Source organism: Brassica napus, chromosome C3 (assembly GCF_020379485.1).
Source record: "Brassica napus cultivar Da-Ae chromosome C3, Da-Ae, whole genome shotgun sequence".
Taxonomy (NCBI): Eukaryota; Viridiplantae; Streptophyta; class Magnoliopsida; order Brassicales; family Brassicaceae; genus Brassica; species Brassica napus.
This window is the reverse complement of record NC_063446.1, coordinates 12,680,991-12,697,681: the sequence shown is the minus strand read 5'-3', so window position 1 is coordinate 12,697,681 and position 16,691 is coordinate 12,680,991. Positions and strand designations below refer to the sequence as shown.

Genomic DNA, 16,691 nt, shown 5'->3' with positions numbered 1-16,691 from the left:
GTTTTAAACCAACCATAATTTGAATCAAAAGCATGTAAACCAAATTTTATTTAATTAAACCAAATCCAACTTAATTTAAACCAAACAAAGAGAAAAGCCCTAATTTAAGAATCACTCTTTTACACATGATTACCTTGGTCAACGTTAATGGCGTTTTCAGATTGACGTTTCTTTTCTTCCTTCTTCTCTCATGGCACAAATAAAAATTGTTTGTGGTCATTGGATACTTGGTAAAAACAAATGGTTATTTGGTGTTGACAAAGGAATGAGGAGTAAAGCTATAGCCATAGAAGACAAAACAAGTTATGATGATTTTGTTCATATGGTGATCAAAGAGTATAAGGTTAATGAGCAGATTTACGAGGTGGAGTTGAGCTACATGTTTCCGAAGAAGGTTTTGTTGACGTTACCCCAAAACACACCACCTATAGATATTAAAAATCAGAGGCAATTCACTGGATTTTTGGAACAGCTGAAAATGGAGGCAATGCAAGTATGTCTCGAACTTAAGGAACGAGTTTTGGAAAAAGACGAGGACAAAAGTGATGATGAAGATGAAGGCTCCATATTTGATTATTGTGATGATTTAGATGGCGCATCTTCAGGTGACGAAGACTTTGCATTGAATGGGATTCATGCTGAAGAAGAAGAAAAAGAAGAAGAAGAAGACGAAGAAGAAGAAGAAGAAGAAGAGGAAAAGAAAAATAAAATTTCAACTAGTATGAAAAGTGGTTCCACGTCTGCGAGTGTTCCGGTAAAACAGGGTAATGTTCATGTTAAGCTAGAATTAGATGCACTTAATATAGCTGTTGGACAACGATATGACACGAAAGATGCATTGGAGACTAGGCTGAAGATCTTGTCAGTCCTTCGTCAATTTGATTTCAGAGTAGACAGATCAGCGACAGATATATTAACTATTAAGTGCTGGATAGAAGGATGTACATGGAGAGTAAGAGCTACCCCAGTTGGTAATTCTACTCAGTTTACCATTCGTACATACGTTTCAGAACATTCATGTTCCATTACAGAACGTTCTGCCAGTGCCCGACAAGCGACTCCAGAAATTCTTGCAAGACTATATGTGGACTATGTTGGAGGTGTTGATTCAAAAGTTCTCCCGAAACATGTTGGAGAAGCCTTAAACATGAGATTTGGTGTCAAGGTGCGTCATCTGATATGACATGTTTATTATATTTTTATATTTCATTTAGTACAAAATAATAGGTCTAATATGTTATTGTAAAATATTTTGTAACTAGATGGATTATTGGAAGTCTCATCGGACACTGTTACGCGCAAGAAATATTGTTAGAGGTTCTGCGGAGAGTGGCTACTCAGAGTTGCCTGTGTATCTATATCATATAAGAAAAGCAAATCCTGGAACTTTCGCACATTTGGAAGTTGATGAGGTTAACAGATTCAAGTATTTGTTTCTTGCATTTGGTGCAAGTATAACTGGATTTCCCTACATGAGAAAAGTAATAGTCGTGGATGGTACATACCTTCAGGGAAAATATAAAGGAACACTACTAACTGCAACAGCTCAAGATGGGAATTTCCAGATATTTCCTATTGCTTTTGCAGTTGTTGATACCGAAAATGATGATTCTTGGGAATGGTTCTTTCAACAACTAAGCAAGGTAATTCCCGATGACGAAGAACTTGCACTTATTTCTGATAGGCATAAAGCTATAAGTAATGCTATTGGAAAAGTGTATCCTAAGTCTAGTCGTGGAATTTGCACGTACCATCTTTACAAAAATATATTGCTACGGTTCAGAGGTGGTGATGCATTTAGATTGGTTAAAAAAGCTGCAAGTGCTTTTACATTGGCTGATTTTAATACAACATTTGAAGAGATCCAAGCGATGAATCCAGGATTACATAAATATTTGGAAACTGCTGATATACAAAAGTGGGCTCGTGTGCATTTCCCTGGGGATAGATACAACTTAATGACGACAAACATTGCTGAGTCCATCAACAAAGTCATCTCAAGCTCGAGAACTCTGCCCATTGTAAAACTCTTGGATGGATTACGGTTAATGATGACAAGATGGTTTACAAGTAGGAGGATAGCTGCAGGAACAACGAAGACAACCTTGACTCGTGGAGTGGAGATACTTTTGGAGGTAAAAATAGCATATTTTTCTTGTTTAGTTAGTTACTTGTTTTTATAGTCATTTGTAACACTGTTTTTTATTTTCTCAGAAACGTGTATCAAATGCAAAGGTGCTTACAGTTCAATCAATTGATTTGCATCATTCACAAGTTACAACTGGTTCGTCTCTTCATATCGTTAATTTAGGAGGAAGACAATGTACTTGTCGTCGGTTTGATAAGGAGAAGTTACCATGTGTTCATGCAATCGCGGCGGTAGAAGCACGTAAGCAAAGCACCATATCACTTTGTCACCCCTATTATCACAGCTCATACTTGGGGAACGCTTATTCCACTTCCATAATGCCAAGAGATGTTGCTTCACCAGTTTCAGAAAATATCTCAATAAAGATTTGCTTGCCTCCGGTTATACACACACAACCTGGAAGACCCAAAAAATCAAGGATGAAATCGGCGTTGGAGAAAGCCACTGAAAAAAAACGACCTAGAAAACAACATTTATGTTCAAATTGTCATCAATCTGGACATAATTGTAAGACCTGCAAGATTCAAGTTTAGCTTATGGTTAGTCCTTTCCTATGCTTTCTATGTTTGCTTCAGTTAAAGTGAGGTATGTTTTTTTTTGTTGAGCATGATGTGTGTATGTTCTTATGGTTATTAATAAGTCTCTATTTAAATTTGCAGGTGATGTGTTGTTCTTACCGTTCTTCCTTAGTAGGCAAGAGAACAACAACAATTGATCCAAAGAAGTGTTCAAAGCTTCAGCCTGTTTGAGTTTAGATGTTTTCTTAATAAGGATTGAATTCACGTGATAGATATAATATTTTTCCTCAACTTGTATTAGTTATGCGTGCTATTTACAATAATAATCTTGTTTTTTTTTTATGTCTAGTTACATGGATGTGGCTACACAGTAGACTACAACTTCACTAAGGAAATAAGTGCAGATAATTAAACTACTAAGAAAATACGTGGGCATTTTTCACAATAAGACTTCAAGTTCACTAAGAAAATAAGTGCATGGAATTAAAATACTAAGTTCAAAGTGTCATCAATCTGGACATAACTGTAACACCTGCAAGGTTCAAGTTTAGCTTATGTTTAGTCGTTTTCTATACTTTCAGAATTTTTAGTAGAAAATAATTAGCTTGGTTCTGGTTCTTTTGTTTCTCTTCTAGCTCTTCTTCTCGCACATGCTTTTTTTTTAAATACGTTGCGAGTTAAAACTGTTGTTATATGTAACAATAATTAGTTAACTCAGTCAATAAACCAAAGCTGATTTTTTTTAAAAACAGAACAAACGGCCTTGTGATAAATGTGGACTGCAAATTGTAGCTGACACACGTTCACTAATAAAACTCATGTTGCGCTAATAAGACTAAACAATCACCAAGAGAATCTAAAACTAAACGTACTACTTTGCAGTATCAGTAAATAAATGAGTGATTTGAGGTTCTCCAACAGAGTCGTAAATCTCAGCAGCTAGCTTCCGTCGAAGATCCTGAATGGTTTCATCACGTAACCCTTCAAATGTGCAACCAATCGCAAGACATTCAATGTATTTTATGGTATAAACACCACAGTCTCCTGGGGGGTCATTCTGTGGAACTTTTTTCAATCTTCGTACAGTGAATTGTTTTTCACTTTTCTTCCGAACAGTGGCGGAGACCATAGTACTCAGAATGGAGGGAATCATCTTTGCAAATGGCCGGCAGAAGTTCTGGATTTCTTTATCATCTACTAAGGTCAGAATGCTGTCATAAACGGTAATGGTCTCCTTCCCCAAGTCGATGTCCAATGCAACCCAGTGATTACCATTTACGAAATGACATGCATATAGATGATCTATATCGTGAAGCCACTTCTAGTTTGTGACTCGGTCAGATGGATACGTGCCGTTGAAGATACCCTTATATGTATCTGTAGGTTTCCAAGTCTTCGTATTAAACTCTTTAAAATCACTGACAATTTTGGTGACAACCCACTGATCCAAAAAAGCAATGCGCTGAGAATGGTATGGTGAAGGATCACAAAGTGATCTCTTATAGAACATATGCATCGCAGACCACATATGGTGAAAAAAAAATTAAAAAGAACTTGTTAGGACAAATGTATAACACTTAGAGAATTTAAGACTAAAACATTTAAGAAGAATAAAAGGATTACCATGTTATTCAACCAGCCATAGTTATATGTACGCCACTTATTTCTTGGGGTTATTATCACCTTATAGAACTCTGTACTATGGGTAGATGTCCTGTCCGAGTTCTTCCTATAAGAACACTATATAGATTAAAACAAATATAGGAATATGACATTATTAAACTCAAGAAAATAACAGGAATACATACTCATCATCCAGTAAAAAGTGCAGTAAATTCCTCATTTTATCAGCGTCAACATCAGCAAACGGATCATATGCTGAGACGGACGGTGTCACACCTGTGATGATGCGCTTCACGGTAGAGTTTCCTACGAAAGGAAAAAGCTGAGATGATGCCAGCTTAGTTTGGCGCTTCTGCGGAGGTGACGAAGGTGTGGGAGATGTAGGCTTATTTAGCTTTTTAGCCATGGCTGCTAAGGCATCTAAATGATCACCAATATCTGTAACCTTTTCACGCTGCACTGGATCAGACCATGTTTCATCCCCTGAGGCGTTATCAAGTAAATGTGGCACTTGAATTTTGGTTTTCAAAACCTTCTTATCAAAAACCTTTTTCTTGTCAAGTCCCATATCTTCACATTTTTTGCTTGCCTTCTTTGCTTTTTTGACAACACGTTGAGAAGGTAAACCATCCTGCGATGTGGAATTCATCTCCACCATCCAAGACTTCAAAAGAAAAAAATATATTAATAATCCTAACAGGAAACAAATATATGAATAAGATAATAATCATACCATTTCTTTGCTATTTACTTCAGCATTTTCATTATTGTTAGCGTTGGAATTTGCATCTTCTTTCCTCTCATCAGCTGCCTCTTTTTGTTTCATCTTTTGAAGTTCCTTCTCCATTGTTGCTAGCTTCTCAGTTATAGGAGCGAGAAGGGAACCAACCTTTGCTTCAATCGATGTATCTATGTTATCCAGTTTTCCTGTCAATGTCTTCATCAAAGTGTAAAGCTGGCTCACTGGAATTTCTTCTTTCTACAATTAACCAAAATAAATTATTATAATAAAAGCATATTGCAGACTTACTTAAAAAAGTATAAATATAACTCACACTTGGACTATTAGTGTTTTCTTCAATCCCAACAGTTTTTGTATCATCACCTTTTTTCTTTTTAGAACTCTGACCATCAGTCTCGGGAACAGATTTAGGACGCTTCAGCCTTGTAGTAGCTGGAGATTCTTCTGTGACATCCCAAAATCCTCTATTTATACAATCATTACGTATATCCAGAACCAAGTTTATCACATCACCATCATCAACTTCATCATCCCACTTAGGCGTATACTGTCCATTTGGTTCTGTAGTAAAATGTCTCACACGCACCTATAAGATAATTGTTATTCATTATTCTATGAAATAATGAAAACGATGAACAGACAACAAAATTGTTAAGAAATTAAACCTTATCTTCATGGTGCTCTTTCTCCTGTCTAACAAACTCCTCGAACTTGAATCTCTTGCGGGATCCACTCCATGAAAGAAGAGGCACTTCTGCACCACCAATTCTGTTTCCGTAAAGCTCTCGTAAGCCCATAACTGACTCATATGCCCATATTTGTAAGATGAAAATAAACCCTGCCATTGTATATGATTCCTTTGTGCTGTAATCAGCACACTTAACAGAGTATATCAAACTCTGACACGCTACGCGACCCCACGGGTATCTTTGGAAAGCTTCATAATCAAGGACTCTCTTCGCACACTCCAACGGAATATGACTTGAGGGAGCAATTCCATAGACACCAAGATGAAGAACACATAACAATCCAACCATTGTCCTCTTCTCGAGACTCCAATACTTGCATCTTTCCAATACCGACTGAAGCTGAACCAAGTTAGGACCAACAACTGTAGAAACCCCCATTTCTTTCCAGAAGTCTGTATGATCAACATCACAAATTTCCCTTTTTTGGAACGGTTCACAATTCATTCCCGTTATCTCACCAAATTCAACCAAAGAGAGACGAATTGGCTGCCAATCAATCAACGACCATATCTCATAATTCTTCTTCACTTGAAGCTGATTCGTTAAAAGGTAATGGACAAGCTTCGCACACCATGTGAATTTGAGCTCATAAAACATAGGAAAAACGCCAATTGCAGACTTCTTTACAGCCTCCCATGCATCAAATCCCACACCCTCTCTTACCATTTGAAAATTGGACAAATAGCTATAATAGCTCATACTCCTTTGCTGACTAGGAGCTTTTCCTTTACTGCAGAGTAGACGCGGATAGTTTCTCTTAGTGCTAGAAGAAGCCATATCTAACAATGAAAACAAAAAAAATTGTTACCATGAATGCTAGTACAAAAGCGAGTATTTGTTGTAATCAAGAGAATGAGGATTTTCACTCAATCAACCTCTTGGCCAAGGCTCTATACCCAGTACTACAATAGATTATCTGTCAAACCAGTGAAGACATCTAAGATTCTTTATCTTGTTTGGGGTCATAGAAAACATGTAAGATCAACACTAAAACTAACCACTCTCTAAAACTCATAGCATAATTTAAAAGTACTACCGATTGGTGAACAAAAGCGTGTGTTTACCTTAACGAAGGGATAACTATCCTTAATCTGATTTCAAGTCTTCTTGCTAAAGTTATTTGGAACCATAAATCAGTTTGGATTTTCAGTAGAGGAGACGAAAAGGATGACAGGTGAAACAATGGTGATTCTCACCGGAGAGTTCAAGAGCGGAGATAACAAGACGCCAAATCGAGCTTTGTCGGAGGAAGGATTGCAAACACTCGCCAGAGAAATCAAAGCCCTCACAATGTCGATGCTACTATCAGAGGAAGAAAATCAAACCGCTAGCGACAACTCCTTAGGCGAACCCTAGGTTTTGTTATTGTGAATGTTTATTTTTGCTTCTGTCGACGTACGACGACGAAAGGAAAACCTTTTTTTTTCTTTAGTTTTTAAATTTGTTAATGAATTAAATTGATAATGGCAATATTGTAGTAAAGAAGAATTATTGGGGTTATTTGGTCTTTATATACCTATATTCAGATTTGTTGATTACATAGAGATAAACTAGTAATTAACTAAAAGATTAGAGTTAATCTGAGTAATTTTCTCTTTCTTTTATATACTTATATTTTGTTTATTTTAGCTTAGGGTCATTATTGGGATATTTGGAAATGCTTGGACAGGCATTGTCCACAATCATAGATTTTAAAATCACTATTATAAAATTATATTCTTATGTGAGCATATTGTATTCTTTAGATTAAAGGTTGTTACGAACTGAAGAATTACAAAATCCGAAAGATTTAACTTATACTCATCAAGCATTAATTTGTTTCTATGAACTTTTAAATTATAACACGAAGCAAGATTCAAATAACTAGAGTAGTGGGGAGCCTCTTTTTTTTCTGAACAACCAACTTCCATTCATCTAACAAAAAAAATTAAAATCAAAATTAAGCTTAAAAAACATTCAAAAGTATTAAATTGCCTGAAATTGCTCTTTCTTGCGGAAGAAAAAGGAAGAAGAGAAGAGGAGCAGAATCTGTTTTGGGTTTTCTCCTCTTCGCCTAGCTCGAAGACCCTTTCGTTGATTGAATCTTAATTGAGAGTTTTTGATTGAGGGTTTAGAAGATGATGGTAGCTAAAAGCTTCGATCTTTGGCAAAAGGATGTCTTTTTCTCCGCCGCCGAGGAGGTTCAACAATCTGCCGATACGATGGAATCTGCATGTAGGTTGTGGATTAAAGAGAAGAGAGAAAGTGGTCGAGTCTCTGTAGAATCAGACCACCTCTCCAATGAACTTCAAGCAGCTTTGAGCACAGCTAAATGGCAGCTGGAAGAGTTTGGGAGGGCAGTGAGGTTGAGCCATGGGCGTTGTCGAGACGACACCACGTTGACTAGGCACAAACAGTTTGTCTCCGCTATCGAAAACCAGATTCATCGAGTACAGTCTGCTTTGAGTGAGAACGGGGAACAGCCTTTGCGTTGGGTGGATCTTAACAAAGAGGAGCGTGATGACTGTTGGGTTCGAAAACGGTTCCGAAGGGGTCCGACGAAGTTAACGTCCAAATCCCCGAAGAAGAAAACGGAAAAACTTCTTCGACAAATACTTTTTCGAAATAAATTATTCCTTACGAAAAGCTTTGCAGAGGAAACGCGAGTCATCGGACAAGAGCTCGAAAAGAGTCGCTACGCAGCGACCGAACGCGTGTTCCGCTCGGTCGCTACGTAGCGACCGAGCTCGAGCCAAAACTCGGTCGCTACGTAGCGACCGAGCTCGAGCCAAAACTCGGTCGCTACGTAGCGACCGAGCTCGAGCCAAAACTCGGTCGCTACGTAGCGACCGAGCTCTTCCGAAACGTCGATACGACATTAGTCCATGCATTCTCGTCTACCCTTCGATGCTATCTCTCGAAGACCGTAGCGAACCCATTTCACGTTCCCTGCCATTCTAAGTTATCAATCAAACTTTACCGTAAAAATCGCGGAAAGTTCGTTCTTTATCGAAAGAAGCCGTAATAAACGTTTCGAGTACGAAGACGGCCCAAAGGGACCTAAGACATGACTCGAGGCCCAACTTACGATTTCTTAACCAACAGCCCGTGAGCCGCATGACGGTTTACGCTTGGTTCGCAAGGAAAGATAAATGTCAAGTTTCCGCGGATAAATACGAAATTTTGATGATAATTACGAAGATCGGAAAAAATGGAATATCTCCATTTTTATGCTATGACGGCTTAAGGGCAGAAGGGGAAAAGCGTAAACCGACCTAGGAGCCAGTATATAAAGAGTTCTAGGCGAGAGGCATGAAGAAGGACTTTTTCAGAGAAAACTTAGCACTTAGAACGATTTAGGCATATTTCTGTTTTTGTTATTCGAGCTGCGACTCAACTAGCTTATTGCCGTCTTAGGGTTTTAGAACTAGAAATCTCGCCGACAGCTCTCGTAGCTCAGGTTCTTACCTTGTTGTAACGCGAATTCGGAATAAGATCTATTTTGCTCTCTTTTCTATTTCTTATACTTTATTGTTGTCATTATTGTGTTCTGATTGCTTGACGTCTGGTATTAGCAGATATCCGGGACCTCTGGAAAATTATGATTTTCCTAGTTTCCTTATTTAAACGGAAAGTGCAAATTTCAGTTTCCACAATGACCTTGCCATGTTTCTGTCTGGATTTTCTCAGACATCTGAGAGTTTCAGCAGTGAAAGCATCAACTTGAGTAGATGTTGCGGTGAGAGGACCCCCGTCTGTGTGATAGACATTGACGACGAGAGAGGTAGCCCTGAAAGTGCTAGTAATAGAAACGGTACAAGAGGAACATGGAGTTCACCTAATGTTCCTGATATTAGAGCATTGAGGATTAATGTTCCTCTTGAAGAAGAGGAGAATAAGAGAAATGTGTCGCAAACAGAAGCTACTCCTAAAGAAAAAGGATATAAGCCTCTGTTTTGGATGCAGAGATGTCGTGATTATAACCAGCTCTTTGACAGAGTCAGATACTATCAAAGGCGGTTTGGGGTTCCATTAAACCGACCGGTTCGCATTCCATTTAACCGACCGGTTCAGCTCATTCTTTCCTTGGCGTTACTATTGTCTCTTCTATTACTCTTTCGAGTTTATTAATCTTGAGAACTGAAACTCTCAAGAACACTTGACAGATTCTTGCGTGTTGGTCACACAACTTAGATGCTACATGATTCAACGTCCCTCAAGAAGGGCGAGAGATTAAAAAAGGCTTTGTCAAGAACCAAAGGAGAACAAGCCTGGTTATTTTTATTTCTCTCATAACCTCAGGGAACATATGATAGGAACCTGTAAAAGACAGTTGTAGATCTATTTGTAAAACTTGAAGGTACGTTTCTAAAGAAAACCAATGCGTGTTGTGTTCAGCGATAAAAAAAAAAAAATTGCCTGAAATCTGCAAAGACGTTCACTCTGACACTTTCAACTCCATTTGATCAGCTTTTCGTTAAATTGGTCATCAACCACACAGTCCTCAATCAGTAGAGGTTTATCACAACTTTCATTGGAATACAAAGAACGAGTTTACTTGAAAAATCCAAAAAAGGATGACTAAAATTTAAGTTTTTTAGTTTTCCGATTGAGAAATAATGGAGGAAATTCTGGGAAGAAATCAAAACATTATTAGAGCGTCACTTCAGGGCGGCTTTATGATTCTGTCCTGCCAACTTCGCAGTTACTCAACCTTCTACCTAGTGGCACAGAATTTAACGTACACATCTGCACATATTTTTTTAGGGTATGAAAGATAACCGGTTTCTAAAGGTTAAAATCTATGTTCGGAATTAAGCTGTGTGTGAATTGGACGGTCAATCGGCAAATAAAATTGGAGATTAATTAATAATGAATTAGAAATTATTTTTTAATATTTATTTATTTTTGTTTTGAATGAATGTAAAATTTATTCAAACAAAACTTTAGTACAGATAAATATTTTAATTAATATTTATTGTGTATGTGCAGATAAATATTTCAATTTGTAATATTTAGATGGTCAGACTTAGATATTGCTACTATATAATCCGAGTTCAAGTCTCATACTGTTTAATTTAGGCTTTAATTTGTCTTCTTAAGTAAGAAGAAAAATCATCTTTTAGTTATCATTTTTTCATGTTACTTTCCTTATTAAAAACCAGCCATTTTCCATTGATTTCATTCTTTTAAATCATTTTTGATCCAAATCTATCAAACTCTTATAGATCTAAAAGATACAACTAAAATAAACTGGTTTAAAAAATTTATTGGATCAAAAACAAGAGGTTGCAAAAAAATTCGATTAAGTGATCTGCATTTGTGGCGGTGCAGCCAGTTCTCTGCACGCATTATCGTCGACTAGACGATCGTGTCACCCAGGGGCGAAGCCACTTTATGAGAAGTGGTGGCAACTGCAACATATTTATATTGATATCCACAATTCTATAGATAAAAACATTGCAACTTTAGTGGATTAGATGGCAAATTTAGCCTATGATCCACCCATAATATTCTGAGTTCAAATCTCTCACATAGATTCTTTTAAGTTTATTACCAATAATACACCCATTCAATATGTTCTCTAGATTCTCCCCTGGTCTCACCCGATTTTTTGGACATGGTCAATAAGACTTAGTGTAAAAGAAAAGCTTACACAGTATTTATGATCGATAACAAACTACAGTTTTAATTAATAAAATACTCGTAAAAATTAAAAACAAATATTAAAAGTCAAATATATTTATAAAGATTCAAATCCTTTCTTAAATATTAACAGAGAAATTACATATATATATAAAGCAAATCATAAACCTAATTCAAATAATAAGAAAGAAGTCTCGAGCAGAAGACTTAGATAAGACATGCAAAATGACTACATAAATGGGTATGATAAACAACATTCCCCGCTTAACCTTGTGCTCCAAAGCCATCACAGCTACAGATGAACCGAGAAGGAATGATTCTTAGTATAAAGCCCAAAACAATTGTGACATGATTGCTCAAAAAAAAATGTGACATGATCATGACTAAAATTGATACAGACACACATTTAACGGTTATATGATTATAGACATATTATTTAATATGTATAACTAAAACAATATTTCACACTCAGATTCTAGAGTTACAAATGGTTTAAGAGGTAACAAAGAAAATAACACACATTATTTATGGATTTCCTTGAAAAACAATATAAGTTTTCCTATACCTATTCATGGCCCAAAACCAAATTTTGATGAAATGAAAGCCAAAAATTATTCTGACCCAAAAAGGGTAGTGTTTCTAATTATTTATTTTTGAGTATAAATTACTAAGAAATTCCAGTATAATTGACACTCGTAATAAAAAAGAGTAAACAAACTATAGTTAACGATTGTGATTATCAAAAATAATAATTAAGATAAGTCTAGCAAAACTAAATCAAACAAAATAGAGAAAAAACTATCTGACGCAGAAAAATCATCAATATTATTACAAGGAAAGACAAATTAAGAAAAACAGGTGGAAACGTTGTGCAAGGATTAATTGAAGGTTAAGTGTAAATGTGTAAATCAGCTGTACAATTGAAGTGGAGTATAAGAAAGGAAAATAAAAGATGTAAGAAGAGTTATCAAGTAGAGTGGTGGTTATCAACAATATAAGCATAAAGGAGGTGATTCCAGACATCAGGAACTCCAGGCAAACACCAATGTATACAATCTGAGTAACTACTTGGATCCAAGACTTGATCTTCCTTCAACTGCTCCCATTGTTTTCTGTATATCGAAGGGTGACCGTCTTTTCTATACTCCGATAGCTGCGTAATGTTTATCATATGCATGTTCAGTCCTCGCCTTTTTAGCCCGTCAAGTACATTTTCTACAACTCTCATCATCTTTGGATCCGACCCTCTTCCATTATATCCTTCTTTATCTATTAAACTTGTTTCTCCGTAACAGTTCTGATTAGTTTTGCCTCCCCATTCTTCAGCCCTACATACATGTTTTTCATTAGAACATGTCTACCACACAATACCAATATAACAATCTCAATTTTTCAAAAGAAGAGTAAAAAATTAAAATACGGATCTATATGAACATGAAATTATGATCAAAAAGGTATTATGATGGATATATTGAAAAAGTACTGCGCACCTTTCATGGGTGGGAGACATGGACATGAAGAAAAGTTTGGTACGGTTGGAGTTAACGTGAACTTCTAACCACTGAGATAATGTTTGCAAAGCCATCTCGTAAACTCTCACCATCTCCACTTCTTTGTATGTTCCATCTAACGTCTCAAACGACCCCCACCTATTATTTATTTGTTTAGTATCTTATCCATATATATTGACAGATATATAGATAATCATTGAGTTTAACTATATATAGTAAAGAAACTTACAGTGTCTTGATATGAGGCATTCTCCACCATAAATAAGAGTTTAAGACAATGATATCAGATTCCGTCCAATGCCTCGCATGTCTCTCTATCGATTGGATCCGAACAATCCGTTCGGGTAACCTGTGGTTTGTTGGATCGTCCGAGTTGGATTCCACCAGCAAGGGAGCCCAATAAAAATCTATTGTAGCATTATATTCCTGATTTATTCATAAAGACGGTCTTGGATTATTTGGTGATCCATTTATAAACTTTACGTTCAACGTATATATCTGATGAAATGATAGAAACTATAGGCTTGATTTTCTCCACATATTTAAGATTTTCTTGATAAATAATTTTGCAGTAGGGAATTATGTACAAATGCACTTATAATTTGCGTGTGGATTTTTTTGGAGGACTTACTAGAGATTTGAAGCTGATGAGGTTAGAGCCATTGTTGTGCATATGCATCAACTTTGGGTTTTTAATGACAGAACTAGCCATACACACAATGGATACCCATTGGCCTCTGTTCAAGGAGTCTCCTACGTACACCATCCTCTTATTTCTTAGACTCTCCAGCAACTTCGTCGCATTAAACCTTTTTTACGTTCATTAAACCATTTTTTTCTTAGTCAAACGTACATGAAAGATTTAAATTGTAATAACCATGGTATCAAATTTTTAACAAAGCTTAATTGTTATTTTCGAGAAACAACCCTTAATTGTCTTAATTGTAATATTTCTATTTCAGTTAATTTAATAAATTCGTTATTACCAAATAATAACGGACGAGAGGGATGAATTGGCTGACCAAAAAAACTAGCATGTGCTCAAAGGTCGAAACCACTTGAATTCACTTTTCTTTTGCTTTGCTGAGGACTAAAATGATACTCCCTCTGTTCCTAAAAGATCCATATTCTAGCTTTTCACACATTTTAATAAAACATATTAAATTTGCATAATTTTTTGTGCTCATTTTTTTTCCACAATTTTAAACCAATAAAAAATCAATTAGTGCAATTAAGATTTTTGAAGTTTGCAATTAGTTAATAAAACATGGATTGAAAATGTAAAAAATGAATCTTTTAGAAACAAAATTTTTCTCTAGAATATGTATCTTTAAAGAACGGAGGGAATACTTATTACCAACAAAAATGTAGGAAAAGTATTATTTCTCTTCTCTTATATTAGCTAGTCCTTATCAATTGACTGATAATTATATAGTTAAGGTGCAAAGGGCTTTTTGTAACATACATGATACAACCAAATATTCAATTAAATATTTATATGAGATCATTCCAACCGTTTATTTACAAAATGAATACATAAATAAGAAAAAGAAGAAGAAAAAATGTTAGATGAATGATGTCAGTTCTTTTCCCTAAATTACTAGACAAAGAAAAACTTCTTCTGTTATCAGCGGAAAAGTGTAGTATCAGCGGAGATAATGCAAGATGTTTATATGAATTGCATATATAATGCAACATGTTTATGCGAATTGCCATAAACAAAGATGTAAAATTTGAAGTGAAAACGATAAAGAAAGAAATATAAACCTGGGAAGATTGCACGTGTGAGGTTGCCACCTCCAGAATTTGTAACTCGAATCTTGTCTTCCAAACTTTTCACAAGCCAACTGATCAGACATGAGCTTGCACTCTTCTTCTTTATAAATAGGGTTTGACTCATTATCAAATACCCATTTTCCTTCGAACAAATTACAGTCTCTACCGTCTTCGACGTTTGGAGCACCGTCGCTTTGAGGATGTTCCTTTGGTAAAACCTTTCGGGACAAAAACACAGTAGTGAATATTACTCCGGCTACAAGCACGGCGGAGAGAGTGTGAAAGCTCGCCCTGATTCCCAGCATCAACAGTTGTTGCTTTGCCATTGGGTGTGTGCTGTTAATGTTATACTTATGATGTTTTGTTTTAGGTTATATTGATGTGTCCGTCCATCTCTAACTTGCCTTTGAACTTCAGCCTTCTTGAAGTGTTTTTGTAGTTTGGTGGCCAATCAAATTTCAGTAGCTGTAAGTTATTATATACATATCTGGATGTTTTTCTTGGTATAATTCTAAAATTTGTGTTGGTAGTTTCTCAAGCAATGCCCACTTGCGAGAAAATCAATGCCAGGAAAAACATCCAGATGTATATGTAGGGAAATTTCTTTGCCAACTCCCCAAGAAAATCAATACCAAGAAAAACATCCAGATGTATATAATAATTATTAAAGTGGGGAAATTTCTTTGCCAACTCTCCAAGACAACTTTGAAGGCTTAATTAAAGTGAGCTTGAGATTTAAATTCGCATACTTACTGTGCTTTAGGGTCCCCGATTAGTAATAACTTTCGCTTTAGGCTTTAACTTTACAGTCATGGTTGTAGAGAGATTTTAGCTTTAAAGGTTTTAACTGTTACTTTAGAAAAATTTAAAAGCTTGATTGGCATCAAAAGTTTTAGAAGTTGTGACTGTTATAAATATATAATATGATTCATTTTCAAAATTTATTACATATTTATTGCAATCTACTTTTTATTTATTCAAGTTCATAAAATATATTGGGTATTTTAAAACAAGAAATCAATCAAAATTTATCAACAACATATTTTATTTATTGATTGTATAACTAAAAATTGAAATCAACAATTTTTTAAATTTTTTTTAAATAAGATTAAAATTTATTAACTAAAACCAAAAATATTATTAACGACTTCTGCTTTAGGCTTTTGGCTTTAAAATTTTGGATGCAGAGATTTTGGTTTTAAAAACTGTGGCCGTCACTTTAAGTATTTGTAAATGTCTGATTGGTATCAAAAAATTTAGAAGTTATGACTATTAAAAAATTATGCTAAATTTATATATGTGAAAAAATATAATACCATATTTGAAATTATTGTATACATGTGAAATAAACTTTTTGAGCAAATTATTAAAATCAATTTATCAAGAAAAAGTTTTGGGTTATATCTCATTAACAATTTGATTGTTGTTTTGGGCTATGAGTAAACTAAAGAAATTAATTTGCGTCCCTCTCTAGCATCACCAAATGTTTTTTTTTTAATGAAAAATGGATCTTTAGCTAAAGAAATCAAAGAGCAATTGTGTACTAATGAATTTATTTGTGAAACATAAATTGATGTAGAGATGCTCTTTAATTTTTCTAGGAAAAAAAGAAACAAAAAAAAAGAAAAAGATTTTAGTTCTATTTTTTCACAGTTCCTTAAAAGTCATGATTCCCCTGGCTGTTAGAAAAACAGATGAAAAGGTAGAAGAGGCTGTGAAGACTCTAAAGCTCCGATTGGTAATGACTTTCGTTTTAGATTTTGGCTTTAGAATTATGGCCGTGAGAATTTGGCTGTTAGTTTAAGTTTTATTAAAATCAATTTGGTAGTTAAAATTGTAGACGTTTGAATAATATTTAAATTATTTTATTTAAAATGTAAAATTATACTACTATTAAAAAATTAAATATATATGATTGTAAAAATAGTACAATATGGATCTCAAATGAACAAGAAAAAAATCAATGATCAATTTGTCAATCTTAAGTTTTAATAAAAT

The 16,691-nt window shown here is 35.2% G+C and overlaps 4 protein-coding genes across 4 annotated transcripts; 2 read left to right on the top strand and 2 right to left on the bottom strand.

The window, feature by feature from the left end:
* Positions 1 to 265: 265 nt before the first annotated feature.
* Positions 266 to 2,864, top strand: LOC125582931. Its single transcript, XM_048749391.1, has 6 exons — positions 266 to 605; positions 807 to 971; positions 1,032 to 1,165; positions 1,263 to 2,135; positions 2,215 to 2,389; positions 2,809 to 2,864. The coding sequence occupies exons 1-6, from the start codon at positions 266 to 268 to the stop codon at positions 2,862 to 2,864; spliced, it is 1,743 nt and encodes a 580-aa protein (XP_048605348.1).
* An 809-nt stretch (positions 2,865 to 3,673) lies between these two features.
* On the bottom strand, positions 3,674 to 7,883 carry LOC125584285. Its single transcript, XM_048752561.1, has 5 exons — positions 5,698 to 7,883; positions 5,346 to 5,618; positions 5,024 to 5,269; positions 4,476 to 4,954; positions 3,674 to 4,396 (listed from the first exon to the last, which is right to left on the bottom strand). The coding sequence occupies exons 1-5, from the start codon at positions 6,556 to 6,558 to the stop codon at positions 4,225 to 4,227; spliced, it is 2,031 nt and encodes a 676-aa protein (XP_048608518.1). The 5' UTR covers positions 6,559 to 7,883; the 3' UTR covers positions 3,674 to 4,224.
* LOC106436110 lies at positions 7,877 to 11,559 on the top strand. The gene is made up of 2 exons (XM_022698099.2): positions 7,877 to 8,280; positions 9,416 to 11,559. Exons 1-2 carry the CDS (start codon positions 7,899 to 7,901, stop codon positions 9,889 to 9,891), a joined length of 858 nt encoding a protein of 285 aa, XP_022553820.2. The 5' UTR covers positions 7,877 to 7,898; the 3' UTR covers positions 9,892 to 11,559.
* Positions 11,560 to 12,209: 650 nt separating this feature from the next.
* LOC106436111 (protein trichome birefringence-like 34) lies at positions 12,210 to 15,081 on the bottom strand. The gene is made up of 5 exons (XM_048752562.1): positions 14,685 to 15,081; positions 13,549 to 13,726; positions 13,147 to 13,343; positions 12,897 to 13,055; positions 12,210 to 12,734 (listed from the first exon to the last, which is right to left on the bottom strand). The coding sequence occupies exons 1-5, from the start codon at positions 15,017 to 15,019 to the stop codon at positions 12,374 to 12,376; spliced, it is 1,230 nt and encodes a 409-aa protein (XP_048608519.1). The 5' UTR covers positions 15,020 to 15,081; the 3' UTR covers positions 12,210 to 12,373.
* Positions 15,082 to 16,691: the final 1,610 nt, after the last annotated feature.